Source organism: Ooceraea biroi, chromosome 5 (genome assembly GCF_003672135.1).
Source record: "Ooceraea biroi isolate clonal line C1 chromosome 5, Obir_v5.4, whole genome shotgun sequence".
Classification (NCBI taxonomy): Eukaryota; Metazoa; Arthropoda; class Insecta; order Hymenoptera; family Formicidae; genus Ooceraea; species Ooceraea biroi.
This window is the reverse complement of record NC_039510.1, coordinates 11,346,717-11,365,882: the sequence shown is the minus strand read 5'-3', so window position 1 is coordinate 11,365,882 and position 19,166 is coordinate 11,346,717. Positions and strand designations below refer to the sequence as shown.

General features: G+C 41.7%; 1 protein-coding gene and 1 long non-coding RNA gene across 5 annotated transcripts; one reads left to right on the top strand and one right to left on the bottom strand.

Moving 5' to 3' along the window:
* Nucleotides 1-422: 422 nt before the first annotated feature.
* Nucleotides 423-15,179, bottom strand: LOC105281138 (MAGUK p55 subfamily member 2). 4 transcript variants are annotated; one of them, XM_011342161.3, is made up of 8 exons: nucleotides 14,721-15,179; nucleotides 10,804-10,919; nucleotides 4,357-4,659; nucleotides 3,540-3,776; nucleotides 2,896-3,370; nucleotides 2,483-2,817; nucleotides 2,167-2,241; nucleotides 423-1,777 (listed from the first exon to the last, which is right to left on the bottom strand). In XM_011342161.3, exons 1-8 carry the CDS (start codon nucleotides 14,875-14,877, stop codon nucleotides 1,601-1,603), a joined length of 1,875 nt encoding a protein of 624 aa, XP_011340463.2. In that variant the 5' UTR covers nucleotides 14,878-15,179; the 3' UTR covers nucleotides 423-1,600. The 4 variants fall into 4 exon arrangements, with proteins under 4 accessions (XP_011340463.2, XP_026825614.1, XP_019887736.2 ...); XM_026969813.1 differs by lacking the exon at nucleotides 14,721-15,179 and adding an exon at nucleotides 12,697-12,808; XM_020032177.2 differs by lacking the exon at nucleotides 2,167-2,241 and having other exon boundaries at nucleotides 14,721-15,172.
* On the top strand, nucleotides 8,377-10,795 carry LOC105281137. The gene is made up of 3 exons (XR_894248.3): nucleotides 8,377-8,666; nucleotides 8,942-10,567; nucleotides 10,675-10,795. It is a non-coding gene; the product is annotated as an uncharacterized LOC105281137 (long non-coding RNA).
* Nucleotides 15,180-19,166: the final 3,987 nt, after the last annotated feature.

Below are 19,166 nucleotides of genomic sequence, written 5' to 3'. Positions count from 1 at the left end.
ATAATACAAAGTTTTGCGTGTGAACTCGCTGCGCTAACAAAATCCGCACCGGTCTTCCGGTAATATAAAAAACTTTGTATTAATTCTTAATGGACTTTATTAGTCAATTTAATACTTTTCGTTGCAGCGATGTAAAATTAGTTGTTTCTGCGATTGTTGACAGAAACTTTAATGTAAAGCAAAAATAAGGTCAAGGATCTCACGTGCAAGTCCATGAGAAAATTGTTTTACTTAGAAAAACTTGTGCGTTGTTAAATTAACTGATCATTGAAATAATTGATAATGTATAATTATATATGCTTGCTGTTTATAATGATGAACATTTTCTCATACTGTTTGAATTATTCTTTAAAATTAATAATATTCCTGGAGGACTGTTGAAAGGGACGACAAGGAAATATGGAAAGTACGAGGAAAATTAATCATAAGCCACTCATTTTATTTCTAATTCATAACAAATGCTCAATAAACTTTATTCCATGTTGTGTATCACGTTGCTTTTTTCGACAGGTGTCTCGGTAGTTCAATATACAGTTATATTTGGTTTTTTTTTCTTACGTACATGAAAAGATGTGATCCATTTCAATCATTTGTAGATTAAAATATAGTTATCCTCTATAAACATCTGCGCGCGCGAGCATGTATACGTATATACGTATACATATGTGTGTCTGTATGCATGTTACTTGTTGTTCGTAAGAGCGTTAAAAAATGTTAGTTTTACGCAAAATTCGAATGCAGAGTCTGTCTCGACATAGTAGGTCTTCGCAACGACCCGATTACGGGCTTGCGCTATTAAGGCACTCTATGCCAGGAATATGCTTAGCGTGTATAAAATGAGCAGTAAAATGCGAGACACGAAATAGAATGCAAACGGGATACGACATAATGAACGCATACTCGATTGGTACTGGTAAATAATCATATAATGTACGCGGTTATCGTAAACTAAACTAAAGTAAAAACAAACTAAAATTAACTGGACGGCGGCCTAACACATCAATCGACCCGTTATTGTTTAATTAGTCGTTGTAGAAATTGGCAGTAAAAAATGTAACGTGCGATACGATACTTTATTCGTTATAAAAGAATATTGTTTTCTCCGTCCCCTTAAACAGGCTCTCTTCCATCCTCATTGCCATTCTGATGCTTCAAAGGCGAACGCGCTATTAAAAAACTTTACTTCGTTATACATTATGATTTACGTTAATGCACGACAATTCGATGAGATTTTTCATAGGCAGAACGGGCCGTTTGTAAACCTATGACGAACTATAACGTAGACGCTATGTTGTACTTAATTATAATTACGGCAATGAGACTCGCGAGACTTGAGTCCTTTAGGCCGACAATGCCAATATCGCTCGATATGCGGCACGAGGTGTAATATTTTTTGTACTCTGATTACACGTGCCTTGCTGGTTTAGCTGCGCAACAAACCGAACCATATTCTGGTAATTCGGAAAATCATTCCGTCATGTGATCTCGCAGTTCTTAGCGCGACGTCGGCAGTAACGGATACTTCGTTCGTGCGTAAAGCTGGCAGCCCTTAATTTCCAAGTTAATTCTTCTGGCATCGTATGGTGAACTTGGAAATTAATTAGTAGATCCAATTGACCGGCACCCATTGATGCTCCGTGGCTAAGGCATCCAAAGCTGCGACCACCTGCCTGAACGTGTGATCGAAGTCTTCGTTCACGATCACCTGATCGATATACTTCTCGTAAGCTCTTTGCAAGGCTGCGGACTCCTCCAACGTGGATCTCAGATCGTCCTCCTATTAACAGGTCATTAATTAATTACTTATTTATGGTATCGTCGCATTTTATTATTTATTATTTTATTATTATTTTAAATATTTTATATATTATTATTTTAAAAGAATGTTGCTTTATACATAATAATACAGTATACCGTAAAAGAGTATCATATCACTTCAAGAGAAAGCTAATTTAAGAGATTTTTATAAATTCTTGTAATCAAATTGGAATAAAATTTGACAAGATCATGTGATAGTGCAATACGATTAATTTCTTATCCTATTTCCTATCCTATGGTCTAAAATAGGATACTATAAATGCATGCTACGTTGAAAGGACTACAATTATATATGGGGATCAAAAAAAAGTCGATAACAGAATAGATAAGTACGTCATGCGCACAAACCTCGTATAAGGATGCGAGGGATTCCAGGGTCCTGGCTCTTCTCGAACTGTACCTGATGGAGCTCTGACGGTCGAACTAGCGAAGCCAACATCAAATTGATACAACAAATTAACTAAATTGATGTAAATGTAAATTAAATCCAATATGAACAAATAAATGATTGAATCTAAATCGTGTAAATAAGTTGTCACATGTAAATTGCTAACATTACACAACAGAACGCAATAGAAAGAGCTTCTAGAAAAGGTCACAAAGACTTGACATAGGAACAGATACGTAGGTAAGGCAATCTTTCGCAGAACGCAAGCAACAATACCGTTAAATTCCGACTGCTGGCGCCGGTTGATCTTCCGAGATCGTACAAAGACTTGAGCTGCTCCATTCCGGGCGCGGCGATGAATATGACGTAAGGCATGAACTCCGTACTGTTATGGAGGATCTTGAGAGCGGCCGGGCTGCAATCGAGCACGCACATCTTGCCGGCCCTTATCAGCTCACGCACAGAATCCAATTTCGTGCCGTACAGGTGTCCACCGTGTTCGCCGTGCTCCAAGAACCTGTGCTCCCTGATATCAGTCTCCATGGACTCGAGATCGGTAAACCAGTAGCTTTTCCCGTCCTCTTCGAGGACTCTAGGCGGTCTCGATGTGACTAAAAGGAAATTATGTTAAGCACGATAACTGCTTCTACTCACTCGTTGTGGTTAATTAAATCGATAGCGTTTCTTACAAGGTACAATAGTGCCGAACTTTTCGGGGTCGCTATTGATCAATCTGTTTTTCAGGGTCCGTCGACCTACGCCGCGTGGTCCGACTAAGGCCAAAGTTTTGCGTCTAAACGGCGGCATCCGGGCGACCTCCTCGTAGAGGAGCAACTCGGCGCCGTCGAATTCACCGTTCGACTTGGACTGGTACATCTTTCTCTTTTTCTTCTTCGATATTCTGGTGCCGCAAATGCTAATCTTGTGGACGAAATCAGCCTCGGGCGGCACAAAGGCCTTCCTACGCTCTTCCAATTCCAGCGAAGGAATCAGACCGGGTGAGCCAAGGCTCTCGCCTTCCACTCTGCGCGCCTGCCACCAGTTCGGGTCGGCTTGATCGACGATTTGTAGAATATCGCCCTTCTGGAAAGGCAGGCCTATCTCTCGACAAGGCAGGAGCGTGTCCTCCGACGGATCATAATCGAAGAGAGCCCGCATGTAACACTGCAAGGATAAACCAAACAAAGTGCATTGATAATAAAATCATCAGAATTTTTATTAATCCATGGTTACGACGTGACGTCCTTCTCCATGCTTGAATGAGCGCCGTGAAAACGGGAGGGCAGACGTAACGATTACCGGAGGCATCGAGGTGGAAAAATCGCGCACTCACCGTGGACTTGAGAGGTCGGTTTCCGTCTTGAGCGATACCTGGAGCCAGTTTTAGCGACAGATTTTCCTTGGCATCCTGGATCGCTTGCTGAAGTTCCTCGGGGTCTCGAACTTTCTTGCCGTTGACCTCAAGTATTACCTCGCCCGTCCTCAGAAGCTCTTGACGAGCTGCCGTGCTGCCACCGAGGATCCTGGCGATGATCATGTTGCCAGATTCGTCGACCTGCACCGTCAGACCCTGGAAACGTACGGTATATAAGATAAACTCGCTCTCTTTCGAGATGAGTCGAATAAAGTGTATTTTGCTTGCGGCTTTTTTTGCACAAACAATAAATAAGGCGTCAATCTTTCGACGAGGACGCTGCTAGCCACGTTTCGGTATAGCAGAGTACCTCGAAGAAGCGCGCAATACCAGAAAATCACCGAAGCGTGTGGCACTGGCAATCATGCCTGCCGGAGAAATAAACATTCGTACTTATTTATGAACTGCAAGTAGCATTTCCGTCTTTTTGTGGGTGAATCTGGCGAGCTAATTCAAGAATGGAGATTCTCGCGATAAACTCTCCAATCTCATGCCAAATAAGCCTCACGTCTCGCTTCCTCGTATCCCAATCATTTCTTTATTGAATATTTAAAATCATACTCGTCTTATTGAACAAGAAATTACAAAAGAAGACGATATCTCTCATCAAAACAATAAGGGAGAATGTGAACATTAAAACTGGTATCAATTATTCGTTCTTGATTACAAAATGAAATTGATGTTAAATTATGATACAATTTTTATTATTGTTTTATTTATTGTTATGCAGACTTACCAATGGTTCATCCGGTTGCCTCCTAAGGCCAATCATCCTAATTGGCGGCATTTCCTCCTTTTTGTTCGTTGGCATTGTCAGCGCGGGAGGATCCGGACTGCAAGGTGCTTCCCTGCGTTCCACCACTGCGTCGTGTGTCTCCAAGAGTGCCCTCAGATGCGAGCTGCTGAGAAGATTTACCAGCTCCCTGGCGCACGAATTCCTGGACGTTCGGAAGGCGTGACACACCTCGTCGACAATGTCACAGACGGACGAGCATACCGGTTCCACAGGCACTGGCGGATCCTCGAGACGCTCCTGGACCTGGGCACGCAGAGATCTCAAATCAAGACCCGTCAAAAACTGGTTTTTCATGGACCTTAAAGACGTGATTCCTCCGCGACACAACCCTTTCTCGATCTTCACGATCTTCCCGAGTAATCGTCGTTTGTGATAGTTATCCGCTCATTTTTTATCACGCTATTTTAGATTATGCTGATTAATAATATCTATTTTATTTTATATTGTCCAGATTTGCAGTTTCTTATTCTAGATCAAGAAATAAAACACTGGGATATTATTCTGCTAGTTTCTCTCCGATTGTTGAACTTATGCAAGCGGTATCCTTCCGTTACAGTGTCCATATTTAGGTAGACGTGTAAACCATGACTCTTGCCAGTCGTGAAAGTTTGAACAGCTTTCCGCACTAAAATCATCATGAAATAGTGCGCAAGATTCTCTATTTGTCTTTATCTGTCGGCCGACGAGAGGAAAATGAAAAGACCAAGTATTGTTAAATTAACAAAGGTCTTCAAACTTAACTTCACTTCAAACTTAACTCACTTCCATTCTGGCGCGATAATATTTATTTAGTAAGTTTCATTTTAATATGCATGATATTGCATATATGCATGTACTTTCTGAGTTTTTATTATAATTCGTAAAGGAAGAAAAAAATGTGCAAAGAAAAATGCGTCGTTGAATCTAAAAAAGTTTATGCTTGCTAGAATTAATGTATTCTCGTAAATTAAAGAATCAGCACAATAATGAAACTTAAGCTAACTTTGTGAAAAAACTATTTTTTAAAAGCTCTGACAGACTGTTGGATATAGATACTTAAAACTTATATTTAACGCATTAAATATAATTGGAGAGAAATCTGGTCGTTAATGTGTTATTAATGATCAGTAATTGCGTAATGATATTGACGCTGGGGGCATCTGATTGAGCTCGAGTTAATTTAATCGACACGCAAGCTTGGTCCAATCTACGCCTGCTTGTCCAGGACGTAGAGTTACGACGTAATGAATGGGTAATTAGAAAAGTGGGTCACGTCACTCTTTCGACGGTACCTTTGGGACTTTTGCGCATCCGAACAATGCTGAAATTCTTAATGAACACGACCTATCGCACGATGCATAGTACACGGTGAATATAGATTATTATGAGAGCTCGGTGATTCATCGGATTATTTTCTCTCGCGAATCGAGGCTCGGCGCCGAGCTCCGACAATCATTGCGTGCGCTTTTACCGGTCACCAGTGCTAGATGCGAGTTTCCTCATCATTGTACGTGCTCGGCGTTACGAAACTCCTCGGCTGCCTTCCAAATGATTAATATGATCGACGAAAACAATGACTGAGAGTTTTTTGCTCTCAAATGCTTATGCAATTTATATATGTTTAACGTGCGTGCATGCCCACGTGCGTGCTGCAAAACTGAAACGCGAACCCTAAATTCCATTGCAATTCGTCAAGCCAACACGATCATCATTGATGATCATGTCGAGATTGATTTTCTCCCCGAACGATTTCACCGTCGATATCCCGTCGGGATACGCCGAGAGATTTAGCCGGAGGCTACGTCAGAGGCGCACTCGACTGTAGCCACGCTGGTTCTTTATGGACTATAAAGCTCCGGCATTTATTTATCCACTTTGCTGCAGAGAGCGCGGGTCTGTTGCAAGACGAATCGCTCGCGTTCCACGCGTTCCCCCGGAGAAACGGCACGTTCGATGTGCAGCTCGCTCTCCGACAGCCAACGCGACACCGTATCTCCTCCGTTAGGAGTAACCACTTTTCTACGGCGCGCTTCGCACACGGGTGAAACGATGCAACGCGAACGGCGAGGTAAACGAGTTCCCTCGTTTCCCGTCTAAAGTGTGAGTCGACTCCTCGTCTGCTCCATGATCGAAAGGACACTGCACGTTTTATTGGCGTTTTTTAATGATCTACTTTGGCTAGCGATGGCTAGAGCTAATCCCACAGATTCTTCCAATCGCCTGGCCAACTCGTAGTTGTCGAGCACTTGAAGTCCCGAATTACGTCGCTAACGGGACCTCGCGTTTCTTCAGTCACACCTTTCCGCAAACAGTTGCGTTCCACTTGGAGGCGCGATGAAGCAACCGAATATTTAACTTTGACAGGTAACTTTCGATGAATATTCCTTCTGCATTCCGCAGGAATGACGCTCACCTGAGGGAAGAGCCGTGGCGCGGTGCTGCGAGCGAACTGGTGACTGAGCGCGTCGTGTCGGTGCCCCCGCGTCGCTATCGATCGGCGAGGGTCGAGACCGAGGGCCGATACGAAGAGAAACCCGATCTATCGGGGGGCGAGTAGCACGCAGATGCTGACAAGGGAGGTACTTCGGTTCAGTATGTCGCGAGACACAGTCTCTTAGGTAAGCAGCGTCAGAAAACTGCCGCGCCTACACTGACGTCGGCTGACTCCCTCCGCGCAGGCAGTTCGTTCAGGCGAGTCGCCTGTCGTTCTGAAACAGGTGGGGGCCCTTCCTCTCCTGGCGTGCTACACTCCGCTACGTTTCATCCAGGAGCGTAGTCGCTCGGCCAGGAGCCACCAGTTCCAAGGTCGTCGACTGGTGCAAGACGACGCGTCAGCGACGTATCATTGTCATAATGTCTCGCACTAACAATAAGTACGTTTACATGAAATTATTATACTTTGGCTGATTTTGTGTGATAAAATTTTCAATGTTTTTTCATGGAAAAAAAGTCAATTTAAAATCAGTCAGAGGAAATATGTAGTTTAAAGTCCCTGGATGCAACAGGCTGCGAGAAAATTTCGAAATCCGGTTTGAGAATATCCGGTTGCATCATAAAATAAATTGCTTTCGTTTTCTTTCAACTTCGTTTTTATGAAGAAAAATGTAATGTATATGGAACATCCGCATATCTGTTACTTTCAATTCAAAATGTCGTTGACGCAAACATCGTTAAGGCGGTATCTGGTTGCCACATTTACAAGTCTCATAAGTGATCCTGTTTGAAACGGCGCGGCGCGGCGGTTGCAATCAAGATGCAAGGTTCCAATGTGTTGTCCCATTTCCGGTAAAACGTGACTCCTTTCAAAAGCGGTTTAAAGTCACAAGAACATCGTCTGGAATGAAGAACCTCGTCGCATTGTTGCGGCGTTGTACCAGGCGCACTCCTTTGAATTGTTTGCTTTGTAAACGAAGAATCATAATGCAGCATGAATGACGCCCGCAGATATTTTAGGACAGCTTTGATGCGTACTAATCATAGTAAACTGTAAGAGATGAAATTCAATAAAAGTGAAACGTTTACTCTAGATGCCGCTTCACAGATAATCAGTGGTATATTTGAATTAAATACATTGTTTATAAATTCAGAGAGATAATTTATCATTCCAACATCAAATCTTTTCTCTCTCTCGCTCTTTCCTCTGGCACATAGAAATTTTATGATTATTTGGTAATCGATAAAAAAGCATCTGTGTGCTAGATTACTAAATGTGGCACAGTTTTAAAGATTCAGCGAGTTTGGTGGAGTCGAGCTACAAATGACGTCAATGGCATCATGCATAATTACTACATTTGTAAATTTATATATATATATATATATTTATGTATAATTAATTGGCGAATGAAATTAAAACGCAATAAATATAGGAATTTCCTTTATAAATGAATGAAGAAAGCGGATTCGATTTATTTCACGGACAATTTATTTCACTCTACAGCAACACGAAAATCTGCACGTTTGATAGAAGCCTTGAAGTACAGTCCTGTCACTCACACATGCGAACGAATGCATGTGTACGCGTTTCTCCCACTCTCTCTTATGCGATTACAAAGCCGACTACTCCCCAACTGAAATTACATCGTCCCGTATACATGCTACGACTTACAAACATGCACGTAAGTCGCGTGTGGTGTCGTGACACGCATGCTCGCGCCTGGATTTCTGCGAGCACAAGCGGTGACTCTCCGGAGACGCCTATGACCTGTACAATTAAGAGGTCCCACGGGGTCACAGCCAATTATCCGACATTACAGAGAGAAGGAGAGCAAATGGTACAGTTCGCCGATTGACAACCATAAATCTCTATTTTATTCTCCCACTTTTCTACTCTCGCAGGTTGCGATACTGAAAATTATCGCAACCAATAATTTTCCTCGGAGAGTGATTTTGATAAGTACTTTCGAGTAATTCTTGTGAGTTGCGGCTTTGGCTCTTTGCGGCCTTGCCTTTTCTGTTTTATCAACTCCTTCTGCTTGTTTTCCAGCAGTCAATTAGTCAGATCTCAATTGGATGTTTCTTTTCGCCATTTCTCGGTTTGGTTTTCCAGGGAGAAGGCACCCCCGCTGTGTGCTCGTCAGCACTTTTCATTGTTGGCTCAATTCGCCACTAAAGGCGGGAAACGTGAGCCGATTCTTTAACGACTTCTCGTCAACGGACGCTACCTGCTGTCACGTGGTCTACCTGTGTGTCGGGTGAATCCCCGGAATGTGGGTCCGACGCGGCAAGGGAAAAACGCTCGCCTTGCCAGCGCGTAGTCAGTTGATGTCATGTGTGCGTAATATTTTCCCAGTCGTAGCTGAGTCAATATTTGTATTAACTAATGATTGTTTCGATAACGATCGTAAAGATGTCGAATTACTAATGATAATGATCACAAAACATCGAACGCTTCGATCCGCTTTGGATTCTCTTCGGTGATAAATTAAGCGAATTAAGAGAATAAACATCAGTGGAATCAATATATTTTAAAGAGAACCCCCATTATAACTAATTTAATTGTGCTTTTTTTAGGAAAAGAAAACAGAAAATTCGGGAGAGCTCTAGGGAATTTTGGAAAATGAACGTGATCCAGCATCATTCAGTAGCATCATGTTGCTCAAGTTTAAATAATAAGCGAAACTGTTAATAATCATTAACTCTCACCGATCCGGTGACTAGTTGCCAATTAACGGTGAGAGTTTACTCTTTTAATAGATTTAATCTCCAGGTTCTGAGACTCTGTTTGGGTTTAACAACCATCTTTTGCCTCATACAGGAAGCGTCGCTTGAATCATAGTAATTAATATTGTATGTCCCATCGCCGTGGGAAAAATCGCACTGCGTCACGCAATGACGTTTCCAATCCACATCGGCGGTAATATTTTCGTCGAAGGCCGTTCCGACGCGATGTTCCTCGCGCTTCGCGATAGAGAAGTGTGTCGCGACCGAAATAGCGTGGGTGTCGCGAGTGCTCCGAGCGTGATGCAAGCGCGTGAAGGCGCGCGGAAAAATACGACGCGCGTGTTCCCGAAATCTCTGAAATTCCCAGGCTGTACGACGAAGTTGCCTCTTGCCCCATCGCAGAGCACACCGGCCGACTAGATTCCAGCGAGATGATAGTGCTCGCCCTCGAAGCCGCTAATCACATGCGACTATCGCAGCGGCTGTGGCCGCGCGATTAGACGAGCGACTGACCCGCAGCACGCTACGCCAATGTACAAACGCGATTTCAAATGTTATAGGGAATTTCGACAGTGCAGTCTGCACGAGGGGGTGTCATCGATACGCGAACACGTTCGAGGAGAGACTCGCGTTCACTTGGAGAGACAGGTTCAACGGCACCGGAGCGCATCCGGGCAAACCGCCAGCTCGCGCTCGCGCGATTTCAATTTCAATTTCCCGCATTCGGCGATACGAATTAGAAAAATATTTTTATTGCCGCACGCGCGGCAGATTCTCCCGCTCGTAAATCTGCGCGTCCCTCGTAAATCTCCGCGACTGTAGTAAACACCGTTTAGCGAGCACATGGAGGCACATGGGCGCGCTCAATGCCGTGTGTGCAGCACATATACGGTGAAAACCGTGTCGCTTATAAGCCGCTCGCATAGAAGCAAGGAGAACTGGGACCGCGATGCATTTTTCATTGGGACTTTTTATATCCCCGAGCGGTGAGAAACGATTAAAAATTACCGAGGTAAGTCGCTCTTGCCTACAATTCAATCTAGCGTGCTGCATTGTTCGCATTTTACTTGTGGAGGACGACATCAACATTGATGATGAACGTGCCAATGTTTTTCACAGGGTTCTTCGTTACACTAATGGAAAATATCTGTATGTGTTGAGTCTCCCCAAGGGACTCGACCAATCGGAGTCCCGCGCGGCGACCACTCGCTTCACTTTGATGTGAAGATAACGCGCGCACTCACTCACCTTTACGAGGGACGTGACGACCGGGCTGTCGAGGAGGCCCTTCAGGAACAGCAGGTCCGTATCGTCGGCGACCTTGCCCAGCTCCTCGATATTGTCACGTACATGCATGAACGCGGCTGGAACAGTAACGGTGCACTCGTTCAAAACCAGCTGCGTGTTCGGATGTCAGAGACAACAATCGGATCGCCGCATGCGGCATGCGGTCGCGACAGCAACGGTCGAGAGAAGCTGCAAGAGGGTGCCGAGGGAGAAGCAAGGGATGCCAATGGGGTCGCAGCGACGCGAGAGTGAACCCGGGCGTGGCCATCTTTCGACCGGATCAATATTCGGCTAGCTACAGGTGGCCGACACGTCACGCGAGATCCTTCTCAGCTCTCAGCCTGGAGTGCCACTAAACGCTTCTTTGTTAATTGTTTACCGTTTCTTTTTAATAGACTGCTTTAAAATGAATTCGAACGAAGTGGGCGATCGGATGTGCGAGAAACGCGGAACCTTAGAAAGCATCTGAAACTGGATGATTGATCCGGTCAGAATGATCCCCAGTTGGTTATCCCCTCTCCCACTAGCCCTCTCTTCTCTATGAATGAAAGAGTTTGTAGCTCGATTGAATTCGTACGAAACAATCGACAAAAAGTTATGTAGGACACATCAAGTTGCAATAAAAGTTAAAGTACGAAGAATAAGTGAGGTGACTTAATTTTTTAGAGGCAAGTGAGGAATTTTCAGCGGGCTGCTGTTCGTCTTCACGAATATAGGATAGGAAGTAATATGCGAATGTTTATGGCCGGCTAGATTTTGTTTGGAACAAGCTCGAAAGCCGCAAAGTGCGAAGCTGCTAAACAACATGTCCAAGTGCGTTTGAATTAACGTTCCTCTATTCGCAAGTTTGTAAGTGGTACGGTCGGAATACCTAGCCAAGGCCACTTAAACGTTATTATCGCGTTCCATTTAAGTGGCATTACACCGGTTAACATTTTAATCAATTCTCGTGTCTGCTATAGCCATCGAGTTTATTTATAACTTTCACTTAAGACACACGGATCAAATACATTTGGAAAATATTGGATTGCTTTGTGTTCTGACAAATGCAGCTTTTTTTAGGCGATTTGAATTGCACGACTTATTGACCGATTATGCTCCCCGGCGACGCTCTTAACACTCGAGTGTTCGATGAAAAGCCACTTGACTCTGGTAATAATAGCTCGCGTCAACCATGCAATGCATGAATGATAAATGCATGCCATTATAAAGGTATGGACGGGAAATGCAACGTATATGGGATATGCTTACTGGTTCTTGCGTCAATAATACCTCTTCTCTACATACCTCCCTTTTCCCTCTGATATCGACAATTTTAACATGAATAATTATATGTAATGTATGTAATGTATACACATGAGCATAATATTATTCAGACAGATACCAAAACTAAAAGTGCTGTATAATTAAAGTATTGTAATTATTGCAATTTATGCCATTACAAATTTATATTTATCCCCTTACTGCTGCGCGTTGTTTCGTCAATAATATTGTTAGTTATGTCATCATTAATTAAATGAATTAATTAATTTGTTAGTTTGTTGCGGAATGCAGTCCCGGTTATTGCGATGCATTGATAAATTTTAGATGGAGGCAGGCAGATACGATAGTTATTATATATAAAAATGCGATGTAATATTTATTTCTACTGGATATTCAGGAAAATATACGCATCGTTATCGAGAACACGTACTCGTATACATAAAGTAACAAAATATTTCTCTTCCATTTCGAAGAAGCGTGACGGTAATTTCGCCAGAAACCAATTTTATTCGTTATGTATGCAAAACGGCCGTGTGTTATTTGCGAAGCATTACGGATCGACATTTCGTCACGCAACAATGAAAATATTACCGTTGTCAATCTGATGGACAATCGCGCCATTCATGGCATCCATACTATCCAGCAATCGCCGATCTTCCAGCTTTTCTTTTCTCCCAAAGAAAACCATGATATCAAGTTTTCTTTCCAGAATATATTGTAATAGATATATAGAATTATATATCTGAATATTTATTCAAACTATATCCAATTTTGTGATCTGAGAGTTTCTTGCGGTATCAATAGAAGTTTCTGTAGGTATATCTTCACACCCATATCTTTATCTCAGATTTCGCATCACATTTCTACGTTTTTATAATGTATCACAAAACTACCACTATTTGAGATTAAATCGTTAACAATTGAGATCACTAGTCGTAAACTATTATCACTATTTAATTATTTATCACGCGTCAGTTACACCGTTCACCGTAGTTCACGCGATTCACGGAAGAAAAACGTCTCCGCCGTTGCTTTCCTCGCCACCAACTCGCGGTGAATGGAAACACTGTCTTACACCTGCCGGGGTCCGAGGGCCCTGGTCCAGACAAGGGGACCCCGCAAGTAGCACCCCAGCAAGGTAGTGGGGCAACTAAGACGAACCCGACTAAGGCGCTCGTTGAGATAACTCCAACATCACGACATCACGTAACTTCAATCCGTCGTATTGGATTGTTCTCGGATAAATATGTGCTCATTGCTTAAAACGATCGCGGGATTTCTTAAAGTAACACGTAAAAATTATGGCAACTGAAAGGCGAAGTGAGAGATCGAAGTAATCGTAAGCGCCACCGACTGCCGACTGACTTTGGAGATTCAGAGCTGGCTTCTGCGAAGGGTCAGAGACGTTCACGTATTCAGAAACAAACCAGCTGGTAGCTGTGGTGGGCCGATGGAGGAGATGCGGCACGTAGGAATGGCAAAGAAGAGAAAAATAGGAGGCAAGATCGGGAAGGCGCGCCACGCGCCGATTGTTTGCCGCGCTGGTCACGATCTTAACACTTGCAACAGTTTCTCTCATCGCTGCCAAAGTGATAATTTCCTGAGGAAATATAAATCATCGTATCTGATTCACGCAAAGATCAGTCAGACTGATTTAGACTGCACACGTTTTTAATCGGAAACTGTTCAATATTACATGAGTATACGTTATACGAAAGACAAACGGAGAAAAAAAAGTAAAGGAGTGACATTTTGCAGTAACTATCAATTTTATCGCAGGAAAGATGACGTCATCTTTTACCTCATCGGTTACCCCGATTAACTGTATATTTATTCGAAGTTGCATAACGGCGAGACGTGCTGTTAGACACAGAAAGGAAGCAGCGAGATGCGTGAGAGGAAATGCGGTAATCGTTAGGAGCAAGAGAAGATAACAAGAGCGCATTGAAGTAAATGGGATTTCAGAGAGAAGAAAGCAAAAGTAGGATCTGGCATCCAGATGCCAGACGTCGATGATTGCCGGAAGTATTTCCATCGTAGTGCCCCGAAGAGGTATCTCCTCTACGAGCAGGAGGAAATCACAAACAATCAACGTGCTCGTTTTTCTCATTCAAGGCTGCAGGATAAACGCTTGCACATCGAGTTGCACGTCATCGATCGCTCTAGGTTTCCGTCGTCTGGAGAACACGTGCGTGATCGAAGCGTGATCGATCGCAGGCAAATAGATGGAGTGGAGCAAGCTTGCCGACAGATTTGGAATCAATGACGTCGACACCCATGTTTGGATGGATTAAATATACCGTGCATCTCTCCAGTATGCTACGCATCATCATTGAATTTCGTGCGATATAATCTTAAAACGAGACAACTACAGTAATCGATGTTTTTTAAAGAGTAATATTACGCAATGTTCTGTGAGAGAAGATTGAACATCTGGAGTTGTAAACTTTCTCAAAATGAGTTTTCTGTGCAGAGTTCTCAAGTTTTACAAAATACAAAGAAATAAATTAACAATCAACAATACAATAATACAGGCTTTCACATGAACAAACTTAAACGCAGATCTCAGCACTCGTGAAGCGGAAAAAAGGGAACAGAAATTCTGATGATCTCACCCGAAGTGGAGTTCAAGTCTTTCTTCTGGATGATCGCCGACAGAGCGGAGCATCCGCAGACGTCGTCGATGACGCTTCCCTTCGACTTGCTTTTCCTCATCGTGGCTGGCTTCCCGAGGTGACCCCATGCGACATCGCGTCTACCCCGGTCGATCATTGAGGTCTTCCGCTTCGAGTCCAGCCATTACGAAGATTCTTCGTGAACTTGCCGTGATTTGACTTGGAGGTCGTCATGCCGCGTCGCCGCGAGTTCCACGTGCTGTATCGTCGGCTTCCCCTCGGCAGATCGATGCTTTCCGGTCGGGCGATGATCGCGGCTGTTGCACGATGGAAATGGATGCCGACTAGCGAACCGCGATCTATTCATAGATCGAAACGACTTCGGCGCCAAGTACAAGTGGTTTTTCCGCGAACGCGAAAATGGTACCGCGCCGGTGGGACCATGGGGCGCTCATAAGCCGCGCGAACCAACTGCAACTGGTACTTATAGTCGGACCGAAAGGGGTGGCCTTTGCACCCCCTTTCTCTCTCGTTCCCTCTTTCATGCTGTCTTCCTCTCTTCCTCTGACGATTCCTCGAACCGTGGCAACGCGACTAGCACGCATTATATCCCTGCCTCGATCGATAGTAAACGCGCCCACGAAAGGGTCGGAAATATTCTTCGGGGTTGCACGAGGGATGACGCAGGAAGTTTTGTTGCTTCCGAAAGTCTAAAACTGTGGTTCCCACTGCCGCTCCCAAATGTGTGAAATTTTCATGACGTTTAAGTGATATGAGAGTCGAGAAGGATGCAAGTTTGAAAATTCTCTTAGATTTTGATACTTTTCAAAATATTATAGCTTTTTTCATATATGTGCATGGATATATTGGAATTATTTTTTAAATTGTACGCATTGAAATTGTACGCGATACTTTTCTTTAATGTGAAAAAATCATGTAATTGAATTATATTTAAGAATCGTTTTGTATTATTTTATAAACAAAGTATTAGTACATAAAAGTATCCATGTAAACATATCTCTTCACGCGAACTCATCAACTCTTTTACTGTATTTTAAGAGCCATCTCTGGCAAGTGACACGAACCAAAGAAAGTCCCGAGACTGGCGTCTGGTAGGCACGTTAAAAGCAAATGCAAGGCTTAACGGTAGGTAACTCAAGTAGCAGTGAATGCCTGTATTTCATGCCATTAAGGCGAGATGGCGACTAGCTTCTATTTAATGAGATACTATAATAGTTTTTTCTATGAAGGGCGAGAAATCATTCTTCAAGTTTAATATTAAATTACTTTTTGAAACTTCGTGAGAGTGTCAGGTTCGCTTTGATCCTACCACGGGTCCGATATTGCAGTACCATCAGAAATGGCTTTATACTATTTGAAGAACGTACGTTTTGGACCGAGAAATGATATAGTCTTTTACATTTACAAATAATCATGACCAAATAGATGAGTTCCTGACGATCTTAAAAAAATGAAAAATGCTAGTTTCTTGATTTTCTTTTTCCATTCCAATTAAAATTTACTAAATAAAATTATCAATTAAATTTTATCGTTATCAAAATATAATTTGTATTTTTTCACGTGTTAATAAAGGATCAATGGAGACTATTAATAAAATGAAGAAATGTACATTAATATGTCGAATGAGAAAAGACTAGATTTTCAATAAAGAAAATTGCAACTATCGACGAAAATAATATCATTGATTAACTTTAAAATTATCATCACGATATTATCCTGATGTCGATGCGTTTAAATTTAACTTTTACATTAATTTTATATTAATTCATGTGAAAATTCAAAGTACAAAGATTAAAAATAGTACGAAGATTAAAAATTATATATCTTCTATAAAATTATACAGGGTGAGGCACCTAAAACAGGCCACCTGAATATCTCGGCTGTTATTGGTGATAGAAAAAAATGTGTCAGACCAAACTTGCATGGTTTCGAGGGACACATAATTTGTTCTAAATAGTTTTTTATTAGGTGGACGCGTAGAGGTCATATGAAGGTCAACTTCGTTTTTTAAAATGGTATGATATGTTTTTTTACGTACCATCTAGTAGAGCGTTTGAAGATGCGCACATTGATCTAAGGTCAAAATCATTCAAGGTCACTGAAGGCTAAAATTTCTAAGTGCTAGAACTTTTTCATTTCTAAGTTTACGGTATTTTCAATAGCAGAGAACTCTAGGCAATATAAAAAATATAGATATCAACAACTCAGAACTTCTCGGAAAAGAAAAAATTTCTAAGGGCTAGAACTTTTTCATTTCTGAATTTACGGTATTTTCAATAGCAGAGAACTCTAGGCAATATAAAAAATAATATCATCAACTCAGAACTTCTCGGAAAAGAAAAAATTTCTAAGGGCTATAACTTTTTCATTTCTAAGTTTACAGTATTTTTAATAACAGAGAACTCTAGGCAATATAAAGTAAATTATTTTCCCTTGCAGTTGGCCTTCAGTGACCTTGAATGATTTTGATCCGTAGATCAATGTGCGCATCTTCAAACGCTCTACTAGATGGTACGTAAAAAAACATATCATACCATTTTAAAAAACGAAGTTGACCTTCATATGACCTCTACGCGTCCACCTAATAAAAAACTATTTAGAACAAATTATGTGTCCCTCGAAACCATGCAAGTTTGGTCTGACACATTTTTTTCTATCACCAATAACAGCCGAGATATTCAGGTGGCCTGTTTTAGGTGCCTCACCCTGTATATAAAAGGAACGTACATACAAAGTTAAATGTATAGAAATAACAGAAAAGGAATATAGACATACATGCACAATAAATAGAATACATATATGATTATATTAATTCTATATATTTCAATTTTCCAAATTTATATTTATTTTCCTCGATTCGATATATTGAAAATGATTTATAGTCCAGGAATCTAATTTCTTCGCTTATCGTTCCGCTTCGTATATAATCATGGTGTGTCGCAATTTTTCAAGCGTTTCCTTCATTTAATCGCCAGTAATACGAGACTGCGGGCGATTTTACAACCGAATCAGATTGGCTGATTGCTGCCGACTAGGGATTTGATAATATGATCCACGTGCTAAATGACGCGCTTGACCAAGACAGACACGGCTATGATAATGATAACAGCAGTCCTTCTCGCAAAGTATGTCACGCGCCATAAAATGATATTCCACAGTATGGGAGGAAGGTCTGTTCCTCGTTGGCTGCGGCATTGATCTCCCTGAATCTTACACGAATTACGATCATATCCTTTGAAACGATTCACATTGCGTAAAGTGAAAAGTACACTTTTGGTATCGCGTGTTGACCTCAAAGCGTAGGAAATGGTTTGTGCACGGTGAAGAGAAGTGTGACAATCAAGGTATTGGAACTCAATTATCGCGAAGGATAAAGACGCGATGCAAAATTCGTTAGACTCTATTCCGCTAAGGATAAGTCACTTAAAACAATTAAAAAAGAGAAATTAAGAAAAAATTGAAAAAATTTAGGAAAGATAATAAAATTGTCTCTGACTATAAAACTGTAGGCTCAAGGTTTATATCGCAGTGATGTTATTGCAATTAAAGTCACGAATTTGTTTTTTTGATAACGATATGATTCTGAAGGAAACGAAAAGTGCACGTGGTACTTTGTTTTTATTATATATGGAAAACGGTCTTACGCAAAACGATTAAGTCAAAATCGAGACCTCGATAGAACATTAATAATACTTAATGTGTTCCTACATCACAATTTGAAGGAGTGCACGTCAGGCACGATACAACATTTTCAAATGATATTTCGTGATAAGTGGAAGTCGTTAGAACTTTTTTTGTTTTTTCCGCTGGTTCCGATAGTGCAATTATAAAACACGGTCGCAAATATACAGGAGCGAAAAATATACTCACCATCGCAATGAGCACTTTCGTTTCATTGTGATTCATTCAATTACACTAGAAAGGGAATAACGATTAGTTCTTACTGTAATCAGCTTATGCCAGCAAAACTGTTTCTGATTAATCTAATTTCTTCTTGCACTTTTGAATGAAGAAATAATCTTATTTAATGAAACTGATCAGTTTTAAATCTATTTACTTAGCAAACATCGCGATATCGTGCTAATTAAACAGCACAGATATTAATTCTTTTATCTCATGGAAGCGTGTTAGTAATCACTGCTTGTCGTGCTGATGCAGTTAAATAACAGGCGACCTTGTGATGGCAATAATACTCAGCTGAGATTAATGCAGCACACTGCACTGTCGCCCGTCGACTCTTTGATTCTCTGTCACGCTTTCTCTTATCGGTGCTACTATCATCACGATAAGGTGATGTGTAAAACAACAATAAAAGGTAAAAACCATAAAGCAAAATTCGTGACGTCTGAGAAACGCGTAATCGTGCGTAATAACGTTCATGGAACGTACACATAGAAAAATTATCAGGAGTCAGCTGGTATTATC

Coding starts and splice junctions, on each gene's coding strand:
- LOC105281138 (XM_011342161.3), bottom strand. CDS start 14,877: ATGATCGACCGGGGTAGACGCGATGTCGCATGGGGTCACCTCGGGAAG. Junction 4,660..10,803: donor TCGTCACGTCCCTCGTAAAG/GTGAGTGAGTGC, acceptor CTGCGTGCCCAG/GTCCAGGAGCGTCTCGAGGA. Junction 3,371..3,539: donor ACCGACCTCTCAAGTCCACG/GTGAGTGCGCGA, acceptor TTATCCTTGCAG/TGTTACATGCGGGCTCTCTT.